Raw genomic sequence first — 22,773 nt, 5'->3', positions numbered from 1 at the left:
GAAAAACCCCCAAAAATAGGACATTACAGAAGACTTCTTAAACAAAGTTTTATTTATAAAGTTTGATCTACCCACATAAGAAAAGTAAGCAGTGAACAAACACTGAGTAGTGTTTGTGTATTACAGAACCTGTAACTCATAGGGAACTTCTTTGACTCTGGACAAGTGATTTTCCACAGCCACACCGCTGTTTATACAATTAAGAGCCTTCCCCTCTCTCCGTAAGAGACATTGCATCATGATCCAGTCCATTCAAGCAAGAGTCTGAAGCAGCAGTATTTTCTCATTAATGCAGAACCTATGCAAGACCACCATGAGATTTTCCCCACAGCGTGAGACCTGGCGCTCCATGGCCAGGCGGAAATCTTCTTTCACTCCTTTAGTTATACCCCGGGTAACGGTATGATGCCTTAAGCCATGAAGGAGAGAGACAGACAAAATCAAATAACAGTTATTTGGTGCACTACAGTATTTTAAAAGTGCTGCATGTCATTTACTATATATCTACTGTCCATACCTGAATTTCTATAAGGAGAGCCAAATAGCCTGTACTACGCTATTTTTTTTTAAAAAATCACGTGTCTTTCAACAGTTAGAAGTTCCGCAAAAGTCTATGCTTTCACTGCTTTGATTATGACTCTTGGAGGGGAGGGGAAACGGTGCTGTTCTGGGTAACAGGAAGATCTCTTTTCTTAACCCAGCATGTACAGAGTTCTTGCTTGGGGAAAGGAGTATTTTTTTTCTCTCTACCTTTGCAGCCCATGCCACTTCCTCCGTGTAATCACTTCTATGAATGGCTGGGGTTGAAAGAAGAGTGAAAAGATGAACCTGCTTTCTCTGGAGGAAGGGGACAGATGGCTGCCACCATAAAGAGCAGAGGGCATCTTGTACCAGTAGGAAAATGCAGGAAGGAGCTATACAATCCTGTGGGCCCAATAACTCTTTGACTAATGAAAGGCGCAGTGAACACTTGACAGGCCAACACAAAGCCCAAATCAAGCCAGGCTGTGAGTCTGCATCAGTAGAAGCCAGCTCTTGTGGAGATACTAGACACCAGACAGGGATTACATTTATTCTGAGCAGAAGTTCAGGACTTGTTTTCAAACAGAACAAAGGTCCAGCTACTGAGCAAGCTAAAGCAGTGCTGGCTGGGGAAACTTGGGATATTGCCCTGTTAAAGGCTGTTCTTATGAACAGTTCTTTGTCCTCTTGCTGGCCCGTAGCACTCAATACCTAAATCTTGTCCTTAAAACAATGTTCTGCAGCACCAAAGCACTACACTTTACTCACACTGGTCCAGAACTGGATGGGTAAGATCAAGACTTTGTAACATTTACCTGCAAGCCCTACTTGGGAAGGGAAGCAAAAGATATGCCCTGAAATGAGAGCCCTAGTACTACTAAAGGAGAAGCATAAATTAAATTAGAGAGAAAAACAGTGCTAACGTTGAGACAAGTCCTGAGTCATGGGTAAGAAAGGAAGAGCTGGACTGAGCCCAGCAAGCCCACTGAAAGACAGAAAGGAAATTTAAAAAAAAGGGTGAGGGCACCTGTGCCAATCCAGAGATGCTGGAAATAAGAAAGGGGAAAGTCTGGGAATTACCCTCACCAACAATACCACCCCACCTTCACTTAAATCAGAAAGTCCAGCATTTCAGAAGAGACTTCTCTGCCAAAACAGTAGATACCTCCGTAACATGTGGAAAAGGCAAAGAAGAGACTAGCCTGGAGACTACTGGGCAATTCATTGATGAGCTAGGCTGAGTGAAGCAAAACTGCACTGAAAATACTCCAGCATATTCAGAGGTTATGGGATAAGCCCTGTTTTCCATCTTTACTGTCTTAAACGTTGCTGGCAGCCGAGTGCTATGGTCAGTTACAACCTAAAGGAGAATATGCAACCTACAGCTACTGAGCAAGCCAGCAGCGCTTTTGAAGATGTGTGTCATGTAACAGCTGGAAAACAGGGAAAAGAATTCAGAACAACTTAAATGAAGAAGAGAGCTACAAACAGATCCAGTAACCAGTATCTTGAAAAGAAAGGATTATACTCTTCCTAATATGTGATTGAACTTCGGTATCATTTTGGGGGATTTCTACATTTCTGTTTAAATTCAACAGTGATTATTAAATTGAAAGGACATGGATACTGGCAACTTATGGGAAAAAGAAAAATAAATGTTATAATAGAACAACATGGTTTGCCAGGCAATGTAGGCACAAATGGAGAAAAAAAAAAGATAAATATTGAGTAACAGATTGCTGAAAACCATGGGCAGTAAAACATGTTGACAAAACACAGCACACTATGAGCAGGGTTTTTCCACTTGGTACCTGTCAGCAGTCTGTATGCTGGGCTGTAGCACAGGTATGAATTCCTGCTGCAGTAACCCCATGGGAGGGCTAGAAGTCCTTTAAAAAACAGCAAATAGCAGCATTCAAACACCCACACACCAACTCCCCCTCTGGTGCAAAACAACTCTCCAGAAAAAGGAGCAACAAAGAACTAGGGTGAGACCACACAGCAATCTGACCACCAAACAGCCAAAGGGGTGCAGAACCCTAACAGCATCAAACATGCAAATATCCCCAGATTTCATTGCAAGGCTGTTCTGCAACTGTGGTCTAAATATAGACACATATTTTTGGACAGTTACACTGGGAGAAAGGACAGCGGTAGGTGCAAAAACAATTCACAGTTGTACTACAATGAACCGTTGTAGCTCTTCCCAGGAAGCGTGTCAATCAGAAAAGACTTAATCAGAGAAGCACTGCAGATACCACAGCTTCCCTGCAGAGCTGGCAAGAGAGCGTCAGCGAACTGGAAGAGCCCACAACTTGGAGTTAAGGGATTTGCTGCTGAGCCCAAGCCGAGTGCATGCACAGTGGGTATCGGCCAAGTTGAGTACATGACAGTGTTTGTTACAGGTTGCCTAAGTATCTTTTCATTAGCCCACAGATGGCCTTTTTCACCTTTTCAAACTCAAACTGCATACAAAAACGGCTGTTAGAGGACGTCACAATGTCAGAGCACAAATGCCCACTCAGAGCAACCTCCCATTTATGACTAGGAGGGCCACATGAACTAGCCACCAAAAGGCACTGTCCTGGTTTCAGCTGGGATAGAGTTACCTGTCTTCCTAGTAGCTGGTACAGTGCTATGTTTTGAGTTCAGTATGAGAAGAATGTTGATAACACTGATGTTTTCAGTTGTTGCTCAGTAGTGTTTAGACTAGAGTCAAGGATTTTTCAGCTTCTCATGCCCAGCCAGGGCACCTGACCCAAACTGGCCAACAGTGTATTCCATACCATGGGACGTCCCATCTAGTTTAGGAACTGGGAAGTGGGGGGGCAGGGATTCGCCGCTCGGGGACTGGCTGGGTGTTGGTCGGCGGGTGGTGAGCAATTGCCCTGCGCATCATTTGTACATTTCAATCCTTTTATTACTACTGTTGTCATTTTATTAGTGTTATCATTATCATTATTAGTTTCTTCTTTTCTGTTCTATTAAACCGTTCTTATCTCAACCCAGGAGTTTTACTTCTTTTCCTGATTTTCTCCCCCATCCCACTGGATGGGGGGGAGTGAGTGAGCAGCTGCGTGGTGCTTAGTTGCTGGCTGGGGTTAAACCACAACAGGCATCTCAGCTGAAAGACAGTTTGTCTTCTCAGTGAAGTTAAGTCCTTATCTACATGTGCTTTCTATAACACAAGATAATAACCTCACACATCCAGCTTAGAGCAAATCCAACACCCCACCTAAGGAGAAATGAGAAATTTGGTATATACAGAACAGGTATAGTTTCTGACCCTAAGTCTTTCAAAATGTCACCTAAATCTTATTAGGCACCCAAGTACCGAGTGCATCGTTCATCCCCATAGATGCTAAGAAGGGAGCAGAGAAGCAAGACTCGCACTTACATGCCTATAATATTGAGTTAGGTGCCTACCTTCAGATTTCACAGGTGGGCATTTTGGTTAGTATCTATAATTTATTAATGAATATGGATGGAGAGCTATGCTTATAAAAGTCAAAGATGGGGCATTTTAGTAGTACAGAAACACTCCAGTACAGCTACAATAACCCGAAATAAAATATTCACAAGAATTCCTCAAATGAGATAATTTTTCAAGAGTTCTTGGTGTCAACGAGTCCACTACTTGCAAAAATGGACAAGGGGAACAGAAAATACAAAGCAACAGCAAGATGTTATTAGTCCCAGAGTGGCAGATGTTTGCAAAAGGGATTCTGTGCAATGGTGTCTTCATTACTTCATTACTGTTTGCAAGATCTGCAGTCAGAACTAAACATACCCAAGTGCACAATCAGAATAAAAATTACACTTTCAAGATACTGTTCCACTTCAAACCAACTGAGCTTTTCCTTCTCTGTCCCCAAGGGGAGATGTGATGGGAATGTGAGTAGAGGCAGAACACTCAACAGCTTTCACATCAAGTTTACACAGTTTGGTATGCTAAGATTAGACTAATTAGAGTAAGACTTATCAAAAAGTGGAGCATGATATTAATCAGTCATTCCTTGCATATTGTTCTTTTCCTCTTTAACCTCACTAGTTAACACTGCCACTACTGACATGTATAATCAGTAAAACTATGAAACTTGGCTTGTCTAGAATGGAGTTCAGAGGCACTTAGTGGTTGCATTCCAAGCTCATCGTAGAAGTCTTGTTGACAGTGCAAACAGAATGAGCTGGCTATATCACCAGTTAAAACCAAAACCACGGACCTTCATATTCCCACAATGGATACAAGCAAAGGGAAAGCTTACAAGCTTGTATATACAAAGCTATATGTATATATATTTTGCAGGACCCAATTATAAGTCTGCAGGCTGCCAAGATCTTCCTTCAGCTTTTGAAAACCACATTGCAGTTTGCTTTCCTGGGTTCAGAAAAATGAATATCATTTCCTATAAAGTATAAGGTACTGAGGAAAAGTACTGGAAGAATGTGGAATTCACCTGGGGAGAAAAAGTCCTCTAAGTCATGAAACAAAAAGCTGTCCTTATAAAAACCATGTAATACCTGTAATACATTTCCCATCAATTAAGATGCAGGATTGCTACGTACATTTATGCTGAGGAAAGATCAGGCAAAGGAGCAACGACTTCATCTTTGGACTGCTGTGGCAAACTCACAGAGTCTTCCTGTGCATGACTGAATAGTATCTAAGCTGCCTCAGCTAATTACTGGGATAGTGCAGCAGCTCATACAACCAGAACTGGTGGTAGTTTTGAAAGATGAAAGCCAGTCTGCAGATTTTGAGACTACCAACCACTGACCCAGGAAACGGAGCTGTGCTGGAGCACTTTATCTAAAACCCTAGCTGGGGGAGACCATGAGCTAACTAGTGTTGCTGAGGTCAACAGTGTTGAGTGACACCATCCCTGAGCCTCATACCTAGTCCAGCTAAAAAAATATCTGGGGTACCAGGGGAGTAGACGTCATCTCCAATTAATGGACTACACCCTGAACTCTCCCTCCCATGAGCTCTCCGATGAAGTGGTTCCTGTCCTACACATCTCAGCCACATAAGAGACACAGACACTGTACACAGCTTTTCCAGCTGGACGGGATATTTGGCCGTTTTGGCTGAATAAGCAGAAAGAAATGGACCGCTCTTCTACAAGCATTTCCATCATTCAGGAAGCATAACACTGGTCAAAAGGAGGTCAAAGACATATTCCTGTCTTGCTAGAAACACTGCTGGCTACCTACTTCCTGACTGGTGGAGTCAGAACAGTAAGTAACAGCTACCACACCAATCAAACTAAAAGCCATGACACAGAGAAATGGCACTGAATTATTGCAACTAACTTGAAATAGCAGCTAAGAAGTTACCAGGCGTAGTCTTCAGTGCTAAGCCCTCCTGCTGACAAAGCTTATTACTTAACATCATACGTAGTGCAGCATACCCTGACTCTTGTTTTCATACAGCTGGTTACAAGCAGTGAGATATAGCAAGGATAAGAGTTTGAAAATCTAGAGCTTAAAAGAGAAAATTCTGTCACATAATTAAGCATTTGCATTTCTTCTTTTCTTTAATTATACCTAGTATCTCATTTTTGTGTTGGTTACCTAGAACTCTGGAAAATCTATTTACTAGTCCAAATTTGGATCCAGTTGTCTAATGTTAGGCTCCCATTTTTTGAAAACTTTAGCCCATTTCTAGTTAATGAATAGCCAGAATACATTGACCCAAACTGGAATTTCAACAAACTTTAGCAGTCCCCCTCTTACAAAGCAAAATACCACAAGTTCTAATAAACAACCAGGATATTCCAAAACATTCTGCCACTAAAACCCTACAGCAGATACTTGTTCAGTCTTGACCCAAAACTAAGAACACCTAGGAAGTTAATCCAAATTATTAATTTCCTTCAGCATCTCGTAATAAGCTAAGCAGAGTAAGCTTGTTCAGTACATAGCAAGAGATGACCTGCTAGTTCTGACAGAAAGGTTATTAGAGTTTACCTGGAGTCTAATTTAATTTATGTCTTATACTTGTTTTTCCATCATTCAGTGGCCTTTCATAACTTTGTTTACAACAAATAGTGCTTTCTGTTCAGCATTACTGTTCAGCAAAATTATTAACACCACCTTGCACTCATGCCTAATTATTTAAAGAATTCCTGCAAAGTGCAAGTGTCTGAATCATTCTAAAGCAAATGCCACACTTAAAAATAAAGTTCTGTAAAAGTAGGAGTTTAAAGCTGAAGAACCCCCAAAAAGCATTCACAGATCAGCAGGAGAGTCAGAAAAAGAAACTCACAGCCTTGTTTGAACTCCTTAGCCAACTCCTTAAATTTAAACTGAAAGACATGACAAACTTACTGTCCAGAAGATTACATGAGAGCAAAGACAACCAGTAAATGCTTTTTTATGCTTACTTGATCAACATTGCTTGATTTGGCAGCAGTTCCAGATGGATTTTCCCTCCTTCCTGTGTTCTTAAATAGGCAAATTCCTCCAACATATCAATATCTGAAGAAAACGTTAAAGATTTGAGTAGGGAAAAAATGATAGAGAACATTCCTTCTTACCCCTCACATCTGAAGCCACATTGCTGAAAGGACAGTCAAAATGAACAACTATTGAAGTATCTCAAAAATGATAAGGATAATCATAGCAGGTATTCCTAATCCTCCACAAATTCATGAGAAATGGCTTTTTAAAGTGCGAAATACACACATCAGTCAATTTCTTTCCTTTCTTCATTTCTTCTTATGTATAGCTAGACAGAGGTAAAGAAAGCACATCTCTCCAAACAAATTCCCTGGTTGTTTTTACTTCCTTTTCCTGCATTGCAGATTATCAAAGCAGTGCATACGGAGGCTGGGACTGAAGGAAATGCCACCATGGTGGCACATACCACCATTTTTAGTTTTCTATTTTGGTCCCTTATTTAGCTTTTATTCTTTTTTTTTCCCTTCCTTTAACACCAGGGCTTTTTTAGTTGTCTCAGATAGGAGTTAGACCCCTTGCTTCCTGGGGACCATGACTGGATGTCTCTTTAGGTTAAACACTAAATTGTCCACGTGTGTATGCTGATGAAAACGTATGTCAGATAACCTAAATATAGAAATTAGATGTGCTTTGCGTGGACTTTGACATAGCTCATTATCTTACTCAACCAAAAAATCTTACCCACACAAAGCATTTCATAAACAATAGCCAAAATCATTCAACTCTTTGAAGCATAGGTACCACTTTATCATTTTTGTTAACAACCTTGTAGTACAATGCCCTATATATCTTACTGAAAAAGACTGCCATCACTTGCACGAGCAACCCAAGCTGCTGCTGTTTTTCTGAATGGAAGTGCAATTGCAGTGTACTTAAGGGTACTCCCATGTGCCGGAACAGGTGACAGGAGGCATATTTATAGTCCATTGTGCACTGCCACATATTACAAGAAGCTTGCATGGTATAGAAATAAAAACAGAATATGATTCACGGAGAGAGCTGCTGCTGAAACTAACAGCTTTTTCAACACCCCAGCACACAGTTTTTGATGTGAAAGACATTCTTGGTTAGAGAAAGGATACTTGTGACGTAGTTGAAAAAATTCTCATACTGGAAGTTTCCTTGTTGGCAGATTTTGTTGATGGCTTTCAGGAACAAATTCTCACCCCTTGGCCATTCATGCTGAAGCAGAACAACTACGTGGCCCAGCGCCATATCGTCTCTGCTGTCTGTGAAAGCTCTGAGCTTCAGGGAAAAAACTGACATTGAGACAACCAGGAAACACATGTTGCTTTTAAAAATATATGGGATTCATCTCACCTACATCTGTGCAAATACAAAAGTTCTTCAGGAGCATACTTCATTCTGCACTAGTATATACATTTAAAATAGGCTGGAAATTTCCAGCCAAAATACCACATTCTCTCCACTGACCTATAAAAGAAGTCTGAATACAGACAAAAATATTTGAGATTAATTCTATCTCCTCTGCCCAAACTAAAATGAATAGAAGAGAAAAAAAGAGAGAACAAACCGTCCTCCACCAACACTCCCTCCCCCTGCAAAAAAGACCCGTCACAAACCCATTTAGGTAAGAAGCACTTGAGTCAAGAACAGCCCTTCACTCCTAGTCACACCACTGGGATAAGGCTATGCAGTCTCAGGACCCCAGATACATAAACTAGGCCTTAAAGACACAAGAGAATTTCAAGCGTTGACTACAGCTTACCTTGAAACAAGCTAACAATAGATGAAGGCAGTAGGGCATGATAGCTCTACTGGTACATGGCCAAAGCTTCAAATCAGACCCTGCAACAGAACAGTTTATCATACACTTCTTTAGGGGTCTCATGCTTATCTAAGTTTGAATGAAATTAGAACGGAGCAAAACAAATCTACAGTTGTCAAATCTCAGGTAGGGGGGAAAACTTTGAAGGTAAATTACGAATGATTCAACACATGAAGTTACACATTTTAAAATTTTTTCTTCATTTCTCTTTTCCCGTGGTAGGACTTTGTCACCAATATACTTTAACAGGTACCAGCAGGAAAACCACTCACAAAAACAAGAGGGATAAAGAACTTCCTCCCTTTTCGTAATACAAAAAGAGAAGAATTACATACTCAACTGAAACACATGAACTAAAATTGAGCTGATACTGAGTTTAGGGCAGTAGCAACTCCATACCTTTCCTGAATTTAGACTTCACTTTAGGTTGCTCCTCTTGTACTTTACCTCCTTCTTGTATTGGAAGTGAAATACAGCACACAAGGTCAAGCACTTTTTCACATGTTTGCTATAAAAAGAAGAGAGCCATGATAATGCTAAGTCTGAATTAAAGTTCTTAAAATTCAGATATGTTAATAATGATTAAAAACTTTGACATTGCAAAAGAAAAAATAATCACAAAATTCTCTGCTAGAACTTGAGTGGACTTAATGTGTAACTTAGCTACACCTTTTTGCTCAGCCAAACTGTCATTAAACAATCTCTGAGAGCCTACATAAGTCATTTTAATTGTGAAAAAATATGTATTGGCATTCTTCATTTCAAGAGCGTAAGATCAAAACAACTACAATCAAAAACTTTATTTTGAAGGATTAAGTTTTCAAATGAATTCTTAGAATAATTTTTAAAAGCATGTTCTGTCCATGTGTATTGGGTTTGTGTGGCGGGATTTTGGTAGCAGGGGAGGGGCTGCAGGGGTGGCTCCTGTGAGAAGCTGCTAGAAGCTTCCCCAGCTCCAAGTTGGACCTGCCTCTGGCCAAGGCCAACCCCATTAGTGATGGGGGTAGTGCCTCTGGGATAATGTATTTAAGAACCACCTACAGTGGGGGAGAAGACTGGAATGTGAGAGGAACACCTCTGCAGACCCCGAGGTCAGTGCAGAAGGAGGGGAGGAGGTGTGCCAGAGGAGGGGATGCCCCTGCAGCCCATGGTGAGATGGCAGGCTGTCCCCCCGCCAGCCCATGGAGGGGAGCGGGGGAGCAGATGCCCACCTGCAGCCCAGGGAGGGGCCCACATCAGAGCAGGGGGATGCCCCCGGAGATGGCCGTGACTCCATGGGAAAGCCTGCACTGGAGCAGTCTGTGACTGATGCTGGAAAAGTTTGTGAAGGACTGTCTCCTGTGGGAGGGACCCCATGGTGGAGCAGGGGAAGAGTGAGGAGTCCTCCCCCTGAGGAGGAAGGAGCAGCAGAGACAAGGTGTGATGAACTGACCCCAACCCCCATTCCTCATCCCCCTGTGCTGCTGGGGAGAGGAGGTGGCAGAGAAAATAATGAGTGGAGTTGAGCCAGGAAGGAGGGAGGGGTGGGGGAAGGTGTTCTAAGGTTTGGGTTTACTTCTCATTATCCTTGTTTTGATTTGATTGGTAGTAAATTAAATTGATTTTGGTTCTTCCCCAAGTTGAGCCTGTCTTTTGCCCATGACCATAAATGGTAAGTGATCCCTCCCTGTCCTTGTCTCGACCCACGAGCTTTTCTTTGTATTTTCTCCTCCCCATCCCACCGGGGGGGAGGAGTGAGCAAGCGGCCTCGTTGTGCTTTGCTGCCGGCTGGGCTTAAACCATGATACTATGGTAAAAATAGAACGGCAATCTGACAGCATGACAGGAATTCAGTGAATTTTTAATGCTATTTCTTGGAGACAATAAGAGGTCTGTGGGCATGTATTACCACACTTCCAATGAAAAAGTAGTAAACTGGAAGGGACAAAAAGACTTGTCCAGTAGTACCAGGATTATGTTAGATCCTAAGAGACCCAGCCTTTATTATTAGTGCTGACACTGACTGACCTCAGACCACCATGCACTCCTGTAATACTAAAACCACAAAATATGTATTGCAAACGTAAAGCACGTTCAGAGGTCAGGCTAGTTTCTTTTCTATAAACCTTTTCTTTCCCCTGCCTTAGGAAGCCTATACCTAAGAATTTTCCCTCAATATTTAAAACTGTTTCAGTAAAGTTAAGGAATTCAAATTTAACATTACCTTTATAGACAATTCAAACACTTGTAGCTATGGAAAATCCTAACTAAACCCCCCAAATCATAACCACCAAATACAGTATATAAGAGAGATGCTAACAGACAGTCAATGTGCCAGGAAGTGCAATTCTGCTCCCCGTGAAGTGTGGATTTTTCAGTAGACGCTGGCTTATGTTCGCTACCCTGTTGAAAGCAGGCTAACGGGAAAATTCAAGGGAAGATGACAAACGGGAACCACAGGGCCAGATGATGAAGGACCAGTGTGTGGAATACTGTACATACCCGATATTCTCCAAGGGCAAAGTGGCATGTTGCTAACTGGATTAGTGCTCTCTGACTTTCTAGTGATCCTTGTCCTGTAATTTGCTGTGGAGAATGAGAGCCCTGAAGAGCTGCCAAATGATGTAGGCTGCTAATTGCTTTTTTGTACTGCCCCTTTAAAAAAAAGATATAAAAAGAAAGTGTTAGGGTCTTCTGTATACAACAGGTAGAAAGACAGAAATAAAGATTCCCTTACAGAAAGCTTTCAAAACAGAGCATATCCAAGTAACAGGGCTTCAAAATTTTAATCTAGCAGAACACTCCCCAGTGATGTGCTGTGTACAGGAGTGTAATCAATCCCTTGCAAGGCAGCGAGAAGACAAACAGAATTCTGCTTTAAAAAGCCTGTTTACAAAATTGCATTTATAACTGAAACAAATAACCATGCTCTTCACAGTTAATCATTACTTTATTTAGACTAATAAAGTTTGAAATAGCTCTTGTTCAGGTACAAGTGCAGGCAAAAATAAAAGACCCCCAGAGAAAAAATATAAAAGAACAAGCTTTGTTCTGTAGATGGCAGTTGGAATGAGTACAGTCAACCTAATTTCTGAGGAGAATGATAAATTTTAACTAAGACATGTTAAAATCTTCTGCTGTTTGAAGATTATTCTCTCTGATTGTGTTCCAATATAATGCACTGACAGATGAAAAAAATGCACTCTTCTTCCATAACAATACGTATATCTACTGGTGAAAATGCCAACGCAGAGGCCTTTTCCATATGCCAAAATTAGCTGGACTCAACAAACTGCTATTGGGACAGGAATATCCTAAGTAGGGTGCCTAGCTTGTGGTAACAATGCTATGATTCCATCCCCAAAAGGTCATGCTTTAAAGGATAAAATCGGTAGACACTTAAAGCAGTGAAACTGGCTAATCAGAACAGCTATTCACTAGAAGGAAGATCAACGTAATGGTGTCATTTTTACTAGTTTTTACTTTATTTTTTTACCTGGTAGATGATCATGTCTGTAAGAAAGATTCTCAACCAAAGCCAGGTGTCTGTCTTCCATGACAAACAAATTCTGGTGAACTCTGTGTAAGTGGTCAGAGAAGAAAAAGTAAAAGAGAAAATGAAGCATTTCACAGCTTTGGGTTAAAAATCAATTATCTAGGGAAAAAAAAAAAGCTGAACTTAAAAATGAAAAAACAAAACAGTGAGAGTGTGAAATCTTTCAAATATAGGATACTGTCCTCCTATAGAGTCATGTTTTGATTATACTTTTCTTCACAGCACCCAGCAAATCTAAAAGCAGGTAGATGGTACTATTTGCCTGCTTTTTAGAAGATAAATTTGTTTTCAAGATTATCACACCAGATATTATCAGAAAGGGAGAGAAGACACAGTAAAGACATGAACTAAAGCAGCCATTAGCAGCACATTCTTACCAAGTATTGTCAGCACTACTACTAACCAACTGCTCCTTCAGTAAAAGCTGCTTCCAAGAGAAGTGGGGGTGAATAAGCAAAGATGCATGAAGGATGAAACAAAATCCAGGAACAAAATAATGAGAAATGCAACAACTGATAAAGCTTCTTATTGGAACTTAGGTAAAAAATACTCAGGACCCAAAGTGAATTCCATTTTAAGGACTCACAATGACAGGAATTCTATTTTAACAACAGTAAAATGACTTCTACGCACAGCAATGAAGCCTAAGTGCAACTCTGCCTGCAGTTAGCCTTACCTTTGTCGAGTGATTCCAGAGAATAGAGCAGCTCCCAGCTCTCTCGTGCCAGTTTAAAGCTCTCTAATACTTCAATAGAGTTTGCAAGATCTGCCTTGTTTACTGTAATATGGCGACTTCGTGCCTTCCCAGAAGGATCCTCATCATCTGAGCTCTGCTTAAGAGTCAGCATAAAACAAAAAGATTCACTTCTTAATTTATACTTATTTCAAAGGACTCTAAAGTCACAGAAGTTCCACTGAACACAGGAAAACAATTCTGTACTAGAGATGCCAAAGTTCTAGTTGAAGTGCTTTTAAGTGACTTTTCACTTAAATTGTTTTAATATTAGAACAATGTTTTGCTACCAAGAAACTCAGTGGTACAGTGTGATAAACAGTATCCCAAAAGAATTCACTCTGTTAAACACAGCGTACCACCACTGAGCTTCAGCCAGATTATCTGTTAATGTTAAAGTACGTACATACTTTACACTTTATCATTCAGTTTAAGCCTACAGTGGCATAATGCAAAGGAAACATAGTTCTTGTATAAGTGTGTACTCCTACCAGCAGAGAAATTCTATAAAAGGGTGGTTTTCTACTATTAAAGAAATAGATGTATTCACAGTTCCAATCATGAAAAGTCAACTAATTTGGAGGTTTAGCTGTAGAACATCTGACTGCTATAGCTTCTGAAGTCTCTGCCGAACTCCTTCAAGTTAAAAGTATTCACATCAGCACGTACATGTCTACAGCAATTGCTACAAAAATCATTTTATTCTTGCTGGCTTTAGCCAAAAAAATCTGTTTGCAAATTGTGGTCATGAACAGCTATTCAAGGGTAGCTCTAAAAATATGTCTATGACATCTGTGTCAAAACCACTATTGTCTAAATCCCAGTACCAATGCCGTTCTTGTTAGAAACGAGAAGTCTAGAAAAGTTACCATTGTTTTTTCTCTTCCTTCAGCAAGTTTCCTCTTTTTGTGTATGTGTTTGTTACGATCAATATCGGTATCACCATAGATGTTGGTCACATCCTCAAGAAGAACCAGTGGGGCTTGGTTTGGAGCATTTGGACCTGGATTTAAAGATAAATTAATTCAAGATTGCTCTAAACTGATCTGAAAGATCTCATGCCTACATCAAGCTGGCTTTATTTCCTTCACAAGTAACAAATATAATGCTAGAGAAAACAATCTGAAATTAATTCACTGAAGTTGCATAAGCTTAAATTCTGCTGGTAAAGCTATGGTTTTCTCAAAGTAGCCTTATGATAAAGGTCTGAATGCATTTACCAGATGTCACAGTTTGCTTGAGAGCTTCAGAATATCTTTGAATCCTTTTCTTATGGCGCAGTCACAAGATAGGCAGCAGGTGTTCTCTCATCAAACATTAGTTGCTTCTATAGAAGCACAACTATTCAACAGGTGAACACAACAAATGGCTCTGAAATTAACAGCCACAAACATGGCAAAGCACAGCAATATTCTCAAAACATTCTCATAAGAAACCAAAGCAATATGCTGACAGGCACTGAAGCCTCAAAGGAGTGTATTTTATCACAAGATTTCCCTAGTAGGATCACTCAGTGTCAGCTTTGCCCCCACTGATTTCAGTGTACAGAATTAAACCTTTAATTGACTGCCAGAGCCCTTCATCACTCCCCAAAGCCTCTAGAGAAGCCTCATTTTGAAGACATAATTTCTACTTTCACTGGTGTCACAGAACATCCAGTGGGATCTGGTACCTGTTATTTCAGACCTCAGTGTTTAAGTTTCATTAGATATAAAATAGGAACACTTCTTAAATCTCAAACAACATTGGTACATGGCCCCTACTGAGAAAGCTTTCCTTCCAATAACATTTTCTCCTTTTGCACAATCAAGTTATATATAGATGTGCAAAGCTCAGACAAAGAGAAATATAAAGGAAAGGGGAAATCCATTAACCTGTTTTCCCTTTTTGAAATCTCCACCAGACAAGACAGCAGTGCAGACAAGTATTTTCAGTATGTGCATTTCTTCTGTTTCTATTTGCAGAGAGGTATGAGGCTAAGGCCTCATTCATAATTGCAAAGAACTAATTTGAGAGCTTAGTGTAAGGACAATCCATTTCATCTGTTGACATAAAAGAGCCTATATTAAGCTTTTCCCATCTACTCAAAAGTGATGTGTAAGGAGTCCACTACAATAGAAGTTAATGTTACAAGAAAAAAACAACCTGGTATGCTTAACAAATAATGTTATCTCCCTTGACTAGATTCAAACTAAATACTACCATTGAAATGTCCCCTACACAAAGGTTACAACACATTGAAATCACCTCTCCTGTACCATCATGTATTCCACTGTGTTGGAATCTAACCCGTGTGAACTGAAAATACAGACAAGCCATAATGTAGGAAACAGCATCCAGGAGAAACAGATATGAAAGTACCACAGGTGTGATGCTGGAAGAGTTTTATTACTAGAATCTCAAGAGCTGCCTACTTCTAACACTTGAGAAGAAAAGAGTGGGCTTTTTTTTTACTCAACTGGTATTCATTCAAATCAGTACAAGTGCTTTGCTTTCTAAAGAAATGTTCTCTTCTCAGTAGCAGGCAAGCGCACTGCAGCCTTTACTCCAAAACCTCCAGTCCTAAACCAAAACAAAACCTAACCTCACCCTGGACTTGCACTGCAAACCTCTTACATTACTGGAAGTTACATAGCCATACAAAGAGCAATGTTGTGGTTTTCTGTTAGATCGATCTTTGGTCTGATCCACTACAGCAGTTGTCATGAACCACTTCTGCTGGTAAGAGTAATGGCTTGGGAGAATTTTAAAAAAGACCCATGTCACTTTGTAAGGTGATAGTTTCAAAAGACTAATGAGAAAAGATCTTTCAGACATTAGCAATGAAACCACAAAGAACTCTTTACGAAAGTTGAAACATTAGAAACTAACCTTGAAAGAGCGATGGCTGGATGTTGCTGACATACTGGAATGCATTTTTAAAGAAGACCAACATTGTGGAATACACTACTTGATTCTTGTATTTGGCATGTGCATCGCTATCAAAGTTACTGATGTATCTGCAGAGGTCTTTCATTCGGTGCAAAATATCACCAAAACTTCTGAGGAAGAGAGACAAAAAGAATTCAGAATGTTACACAGGCTCCAAAACTAAAGGAAAGAATGCATAGTGAATATGAAAAACTTAATGTTTTGGCTGAGGAAATCCCGCAGCTGCAAGTCAGTGGAGACTGGGAATGCACACCAGTGAAACTTCACTAAACATTTACCATGTTTCTCTTCGCGGGGGCACCTAGGGAAGGATACCCCACAGTACTACAGCTCTTATGCACGACTTTCATCAACAAAGACTTAGTTTAGAGACTAATTTGAAAGTGCGCCCTAGATCCACATTTTTTGCTTTACATTGTACAGTCTAGAAGGAAAAGCTGCACTGAATTTACACAAAATGTCCTCACGTTAAATCCTTCTTCAAACCATCCCCTTAAGAATTAAAAAGTTAAATTCTCCTTGAGAAGAAATACCCGGAAAAGTACACATTTCTCACCTTCTTCCCTTATCCATTTGCCATTCACACCTCATTCCCACCACAGACAATATTTTAAATAGCCTCTCCCAAGGGTCTGTAATCTGGGATGATTTCTCTGTGAGACCATCTATTACATATTTCTGAGAGCTACGCTTGCTTGGAGACATAATATCAGAGGAATCTTGCGAACCTAGGAAAACCAGCACATTTTTCTCTTCATAAACTGATTTATTTTCAAGAAGGAGACATATCAAAATGTATATCAGAGCTTTCAGGGTAACCATTCTTTACTGAGAAGGCTAACAAGGAGCAGGAGGCATTTCTGCCTCCTTGTACAAGAAAGCTGATAGGCTGGATAAGGAGATCTTGGACATTTTGTCCTACCTCTCAGTACATATGTGGAAGCTTCATGAGCATCACGACTAAGTAGTTGAAGCATCATGAGGTATTTTGGTATCAAAGAACGAATAAACATCAAATACTACTATTAATCCTTGTCTATGGGATACATTACATAAAAGTAATGCATTCTTCATTTATGGATGTCACTTCAGTAATACTGAAATACATCCTAAGAAAGGTTAGTTTTGTAAAAAATATTCTTACCTTGATATTGGCTTTCTGTCTGTGTAGATCTAGTTACATAGTTAATATAAAATTCTGCTGCTTTATTCAGGTATTTATATAACAGGCTGGCAGGAAGTCGAACATCAGGGTTGTTAATTATTAGAGGAAGAACATCACAAACTAAAATGGAAAACAAAGCAAAAAATTCTTTAGGTTTGTGGGGTTTTTTGTTCTATCTGTCCTAAGTAAGGTTTCTCAATCAGCAATGTAAGCCTCCATCTCTGGCTGACCATACACCACAAAGGATCACAAAAAACCTCACATGGATGAGTGTAATACCAATTTGTACCATATGGTCTGCCTAGCCTAATGTGGCCTGAGCCTCTTCTGACTAAAGAGGTTTTCTAATCTTAGTATCTTGAAAGTAGTTTACTGAACTCAGAATCTTGCCATATTAAAAAGCTGTATAGTAAAACAAGAACATTAATATTTTCTTACCAAATAATTTTCTAAAACAATTCACCGGGGATTCTTGGTCTTCAATACTTTCAGCATCTAATAATGTTTCTCCAAGGCCCACCTGTTAAGCAGAGATAAAAATCAAACACTAGACCAGTGGTTTTATGAACTTATTGAACTGCAATTCAATGGAGTTGAACAATAATTCAGTGGATGCACGAGTAGCAATTCGCTATATGGCAATTGCATGTGCTAGTCTCTAAATATATAGTTGAACTAGCTCTACTTAGTAACAGGTGAAAAGCAATGCCAGAAGATAGCAGAACAAGACCAAGAGAAAAACTGTGCATGCAATGGTATCAGTAAAGATGTGCAAAGACAGGGGGAAGCAATGGAGGTACCAGGCCTTGAAGCTGCAACTTGTCACCTGAGCTGTAGTAAGTGTGCACTGTGCCTGATGCTAGTACCAGCTAGAACATGTTAGCGTAAGTCAGTCTCAGAACTAACAGGTTTTATACTCTTTAAACTATTTTTAAACTATCCTTAAATAAAGTAGGTCACCATTTGAAGAGCTCCAGCTGTAGTTTCGTAAGTCAAAGCAAACAGACTGCTTGTTAGAGTCTAGTCATAACCTCAAAGCACTCTGCCCTCAGTGACAGTTTACTGACAAAAAGCTGAAGCAATATTCTTTCTTATACTATAATACTCCTCTACACTCTTTTTTGTGCCATTCTGCTTTTTCAAAAACCATGGAATATTCTTTGTATTTACAAAACAAAAAATTGTTTTATTTGCTTCCATTTGTTTTCTGCCCAATTCTTTCCTAGTGGTAACCTCAAGATACCACAATCTGAACTATTAGTCACAATTAAACATTAATAAAAAGACTCACCCTCTCACTAAGCAAAGGAAAATACATTTCAGCAAAATCTCAAGAAACAGAACGCCAATCTCCTGAATAGCTACTGTCAGCTTCTCTTCTCTTACCCCGTGTTGCACCACAGTCTCTGGGAAACGTCGCAGGAGTAGTAGTAGCATTTCTGCCCTTTCTAATGTGTTAAAACACTGCTCTGTGGCCTTCAGTAACATTTCACACTGGACACGACCAGGAAGAGTTTCAAATAATCCTTAAAAAAAAAAAAATTAAAATGTTAAACTTGCTATGTCTGAGTTGTAAAGGTGACTGACAATGGGTAAAAGACTAGTCAACATCACCTTGCTATGCAGAGTGAAAGAGATTTCCTTATACTTTTTTTCTGCCTTTAATATCTAAGCCTGGGAAAAAAACACCTGTTTCTTTCAGAGAAGTCCATATGAATAGTTATCTGTGTTTATTCGGGTGCACAGAACTTGAAATAGCAAGTAAGAGTGCTAATGAGTGGAATACTTAAAAACCTAATACTTAAATATTTGACATTTTAAGATGCTTTTTCAAGAATGTTAATTTATTTTTTTACCTACATTCCACTTCTACAATTAATACTTTCATTATTAAAAGGTAGTTTTTTCAATTTAAAATTCCAATGAGACACTAAAAAGAAACCAACATATTCTCCCTGTAAGTTTTATGTATTCTCTCTGAAAAATAAACAGACCCCATGAAAAAGCAAATGTTTCCTTAACTGGAATAGCCTGTATGCAGAGTTACACACTGCTTATCCTTAGAGCTTCTGAAGCACGTAATCAAACAGCAGATTATAATTTGTCAGATGTAAATCCTGCTTTCAAAACTTCCTGTGGTTGCCAGCAGTGAACGCCAAGCCCTTCTGGTCACTGTTCATTTTCATAATCCTCACTTCATACGTATGAATTCACCCCATTTTTAAGATCATTCATTGTTCTCTGCAATTGGTGGGACAATAATTCCTAAGTCCTATTCCACTTGTTCCCTACGCAATCTCTTTTCTAAGTGCTTGTTGTTCTGGCAGACTTAGTCTACCCATATCAGAAACAAAGCAGTGAGAATCAGCTTCTCATGTCCCTTTGTGTTTCCAAAGCCTAACACACCGAATAAGGTCTCTAAGGCTGAACTGAGCAAAAAAATCTGCAGCCCACAAGCAAAGGTAAAAAGACTGACATTTACTTGTCATACTAGATATGTAACCAGAGGGCTTATCTTTAGATTCCTTCAGGACTCTCCCTATTCACTGAATAGAATCCTTACCTCTTAAAAATTGTGTCTGCTTGTCCTGCGAGTCATTCCTTAATGCTGATGTAATAACGCTAATTTCCCTCCATACAGCAGGTTGGTCTGGAAAATTCACAAACCTGTAATAAAGTTTGAGACAAGGAACGCACAGTGATCTCAAAACCTGTTTCAAAGACAAAACCTTCCTATGAAAGAATGTGCATGGGCAAATGAAAAATAAAACCTTCCTTTTTACTGTTTATTTTTAATTAATCAGACCTTTTCTGTTTAATTTATGCACACAGATTTCCAAGAACACTCACATTATATTTTTGGAAACTCTGACATTTATGGAAACAAGCACCTGGCATAACTGTAGAGTTTCAGCTCTGATTACTTACATGTCGTAGAGCAGCCTGCCTGCAGACGCTGTCCTTTCAGCATTCCTCTCAATAGTGTACATCTCATACTGCAAGATGGAAAAACAGAACATTAGCTTTCTTGAATACATTTATGAATCACATCAGTCCTTTCACTCTAAAAAGCTGTCCCCAAGTTGCCACAGCAGTCTGAATAACAGAAAACGAAAGGATTGCAACATTTGCTGTAGAAATTAGGAGCCAACTTTAGACTATGTAATCACACATTAAATTAGGCACAAACTTCTGTGTGATAAGTACTCTGATATCAACATGCTGGCTTTATTTTTATACAAGTAGAAAACTTAGCGAGAATTTAAAGAGTTCTTCTACCAGGGTTTATTTCCAGTCAAGGGCAATGCAAAAACCCCAAGCTATTACCAGTGCCATAGGCAAGAGAGGTACTTTAAATCCCTGTTAGAGATTGCTATTTTCTTGCAACAGCAAACCCAAATGTTTCATCAAGTGCAAACACAAGAAACAGAAAGGGACCTTCCCCTAAGTTATTAAAAAAACCAACACTTTCACCTCTTTCGCAAAGCACTCATATTTTACTGCAGTGAAACGCAACAAGCAGTTACAAGCTTGCCATTTTATTTTTAACCACTGGACACCACAGTGAGAGGCTCCGCACCTGCGGCACTGCTGCTGCCCAGATCTGTGTTTCCCAACAGCCACCCTATCCATTCAGAGGGGAGTGAAACACCACGAAGGAAGTCTGCGAAGGAGTGTTGGGCTGCAAAACACGGCTGCCTCCGTCATGGATTCTGGTGTTACCAAAAATCTGGTTACAAAAACTCTCCAAGACCAGTTTGAGGTTTTAGAAAGCAGGCATCGTTTATTGCAGCGCTGGGCGCACACACGAATCGTTTCGCAAAGGCGGCGCCCCGTGTTCGAAAACTACACAGCTTTTATCTTTACATTATATACATAATCATCAGATTTCTGAGAACTACTTAACATATGCTAATCTATTTGGCGCACGCTCTTTCTTATTCCAGGAGAAGAGTCAGTGGTCTTCTGAGGGTCCCGGGTGGCCGCCGGCAGTCTCCACGGGCTGTCCTCTGGATGAACCCAGGCCTTGGAGGATGCACCCTTCTAAGCAGACGCCATTTATCCAAGCTAGACCCTGAGGAACCAGTTACAAGCAGCCTGCTTCCCTTTACCCTCTTTCTTATCTACTATAGAGTCACCAAGCCTGTACTTTATAGCCCAAGCAAGGCCGCACTAAATCCTTCAGCGAGCATCTTATCTCTGCGAATTTCGCAAGGGGCGGTTTTGGGGTTTTTTTTGCGGGGAAGCAGTTGCAAGCTATCACTGGCTCGGACGCCTCTGGGGATGCTCGGCCAAGGCCTCTAGCCGGGCGCTAGGCCTGGCCCCTGCCGCGGGTGCTGGGCCCGGCCGCGGCCGCCACGGCGAGTCACGGACGAGACGGCGTCGTTGCAGGCGCGGCCGGGTCCCCGTCACCACGGCAACCGGCCGCCCCGCCCCTCCGCTCCCCTCCGCCCCCATTGACCGAAGCGGCAGGCAGCGCCCGCCGCAAGGCCGTGCAGGGGAGCGGCGCGACGCGCCTTTACATTGCGCCGGTGCGGCGGCGTTTACCTGTATGTTGAAGTCGGCGGGGTAGAGGCTCCGCGCTGTGATGAGCCAGGCCTTGGCCGCCCACAGGTCCCCCGGCACCAGCTCGCGGGCCCGCTTCACCAGGAACTCGCAGTCCCCCTGCGCCGACATCTTGCCGCCGGGCGGCGCGCATGCGCCCCGCTGCCCCGGGGCGGTCTGTCCCGCTCGCCCGCCCCGCCCGGGCGGTGCGCGGCTGAGGAGGGGTGCGTCTGCCGCCATTTTGGAAGCGGGCGGGAGAGCTCTCGATCCCCTGGGCTGTCGTTCTCCGTCTCCCTCCCTTCTGCCGCTCTGTTGGTCCCGGGATGTGTCTTTTCTGTGGCGGCCGCTGGGCCGGAGCTAGTGAGGGACAAGGAGCCCGGAGTGGCAAGGGGGTGCAAGGACTTTGAGGCTGGGGAGGGCCTGTGGAGCAGGATGTTTGGGAGTTAGGAGGGCTCCTGTGGGCAGGGAGGGCTCCTGTGGGCAGGGAGGGCTACAGCGATTTCGTGTAGCCCAGGGCAATAGTTTGGGCTACCGAAGCTTGTGACTGACCATGGGGAGTTTTGGGAGCAAAGGTGGCAGGGGCCTGCTCTTCAGCCTATGGTGGCTGGTAGGAGACTTGCCAAGCTGCCCTCAAGAAGCCTGTCTTTTGGCCCTGTAGGCAGCATCATGGGTATAATGGCGCCTAGAGGCAACCGAGTTAAAATCGCTGATGTTGGTTGCAGTGGAGCACTGTCTTCCTAAAGTTGGTGTTGCTGCAAATCAAACCCCACTTTAAAAGTCCAAGGCTGTAGCATTACTGCCTGGGCTTGTGCTTCTCAAAGGTTCTTATAAGCCTGTACCAAGGTCACCAACAGCAGATACCACGGAAAAACAGGACCTTTCATCACAGAAATGCACCTAGGTTTCAACAACTTGGAACTGAGGTTTGCTTGTTATCATTAGTTTTCAGCATTAAGATGCTTGATTGCAAGCCTGTCGCTTTCTGTTACTTACCTGAAATATAAATTTATTGGTTTTTTTCCTTGTCACTTCCTTTGCTCCTTTCAGGCAGGCTGTTCCTTTCTGATGTAGCAACAGGCCTTACCGACTTT

At 41.3% G+C, this 22,773-nt stretch overlaps 1 protein-coding gene across 5 annotated transcripts; it reads right to left on the bottom strand.

Annotated features, from left to right (window-relative positions):
- Positions 1 to 34: 34 nt before the first annotated feature.
- Positions 35 to 21,855, bottom strand: INTS10 (integrator complex subunit 10). 5 transcript variants are annotated; one of them, XM_069782517.1, is made up of 18 exons: positions 21,686 to 21,855; positions 20,066 to 20,133; positions 19,701 to 19,804; positions 18,524 to 18,663; positions 17,576 to 17,657; positions 17,117 to 17,257; positions 16,529 to 16,700; positions 15,913 to 16,082; positions 13,911 to 14,044; positions 12,985 to 13,141; positions 12,249 to 12,331; positions 11,255 to 11,407; positions 9,173 to 9,281; positions 8,714 to 8,793; positions 8,067 to 8,229; positions 6,909 to 7,002; positions 2,334 to 2,411; positions 35 to 409 (listed from the first exon to the last, which is right to left on the bottom strand). In XM_069782517.1, the coding sequence occupies exons 1-18, from the start codon at positions 21,812 to 21,814 to the stop codon at positions 253 to 255; spliced, it is 2,214 nt and encodes a 737-aa protein (XP_069638618.1). In that variant the 5' UTR covers positions 21,815 to 21,855; the 3' UTR covers positions 35 to 252. The 5 variants fall into 5 exon arrangements, with proteins under 5 accessions (XP_069638618.1, XP_069638629.1, XP_069638640.1 ...); XM_069782528.1 differs by having other exon boundaries at positions 12,985 to 13,138; XM_069782539.1 differs by lacking the exon at positions 2,334 to 2,411 and having other exon boundaries at positions 21,686 to 21,854.
- Between the last annotated feature and the right edge of the window lie 918 nt (positions 21,856 to 22,773).

This window comes from Haliaeetus albicilla, chromosome 1 (assembly GCF_947461875.1).
Source record: "Haliaeetus albicilla chromosome 1, bHalAlb1.1, whole genome shotgun sequence".
Lineage (NCBI taxonomy): Eukaryota > Metazoa > Chordata > Aves > Accipitriformes > Accipitridae > Haliaeetus > Haliaeetus albicilla.
The sequence above is the reverse complement of the archived record's forward strand: the minus strand, read 5'-3'. Positions and strand labels throughout refer to the sequence as shown.

Excerpts from the sequence above, each read along its gene's own strand:
- INTS10 (XM_069782517.1), bottom strand. The coding sequence starts at position 21,814 with ATGTCGGCGCAGGGGGACTGCGAGTTCCTGGTGAAGCGGGCCCGCGAG. Across the intron at positions 11,408-12,248 it reads CAGACATGATCATCTACCAG|GGGCAGTACAAAAAAGCAAT; the intron begins GTAAAAAAATAA and ends TTTTTTTTAAAG. Across the intron at positions 2,412-6,908 it reads AATCAAGCAATGTTGATCAA|GACTTCTAGCCCTCCCATGG; the intron begins GTAAGCATAAAA and ends TGTTTTTTAAAG.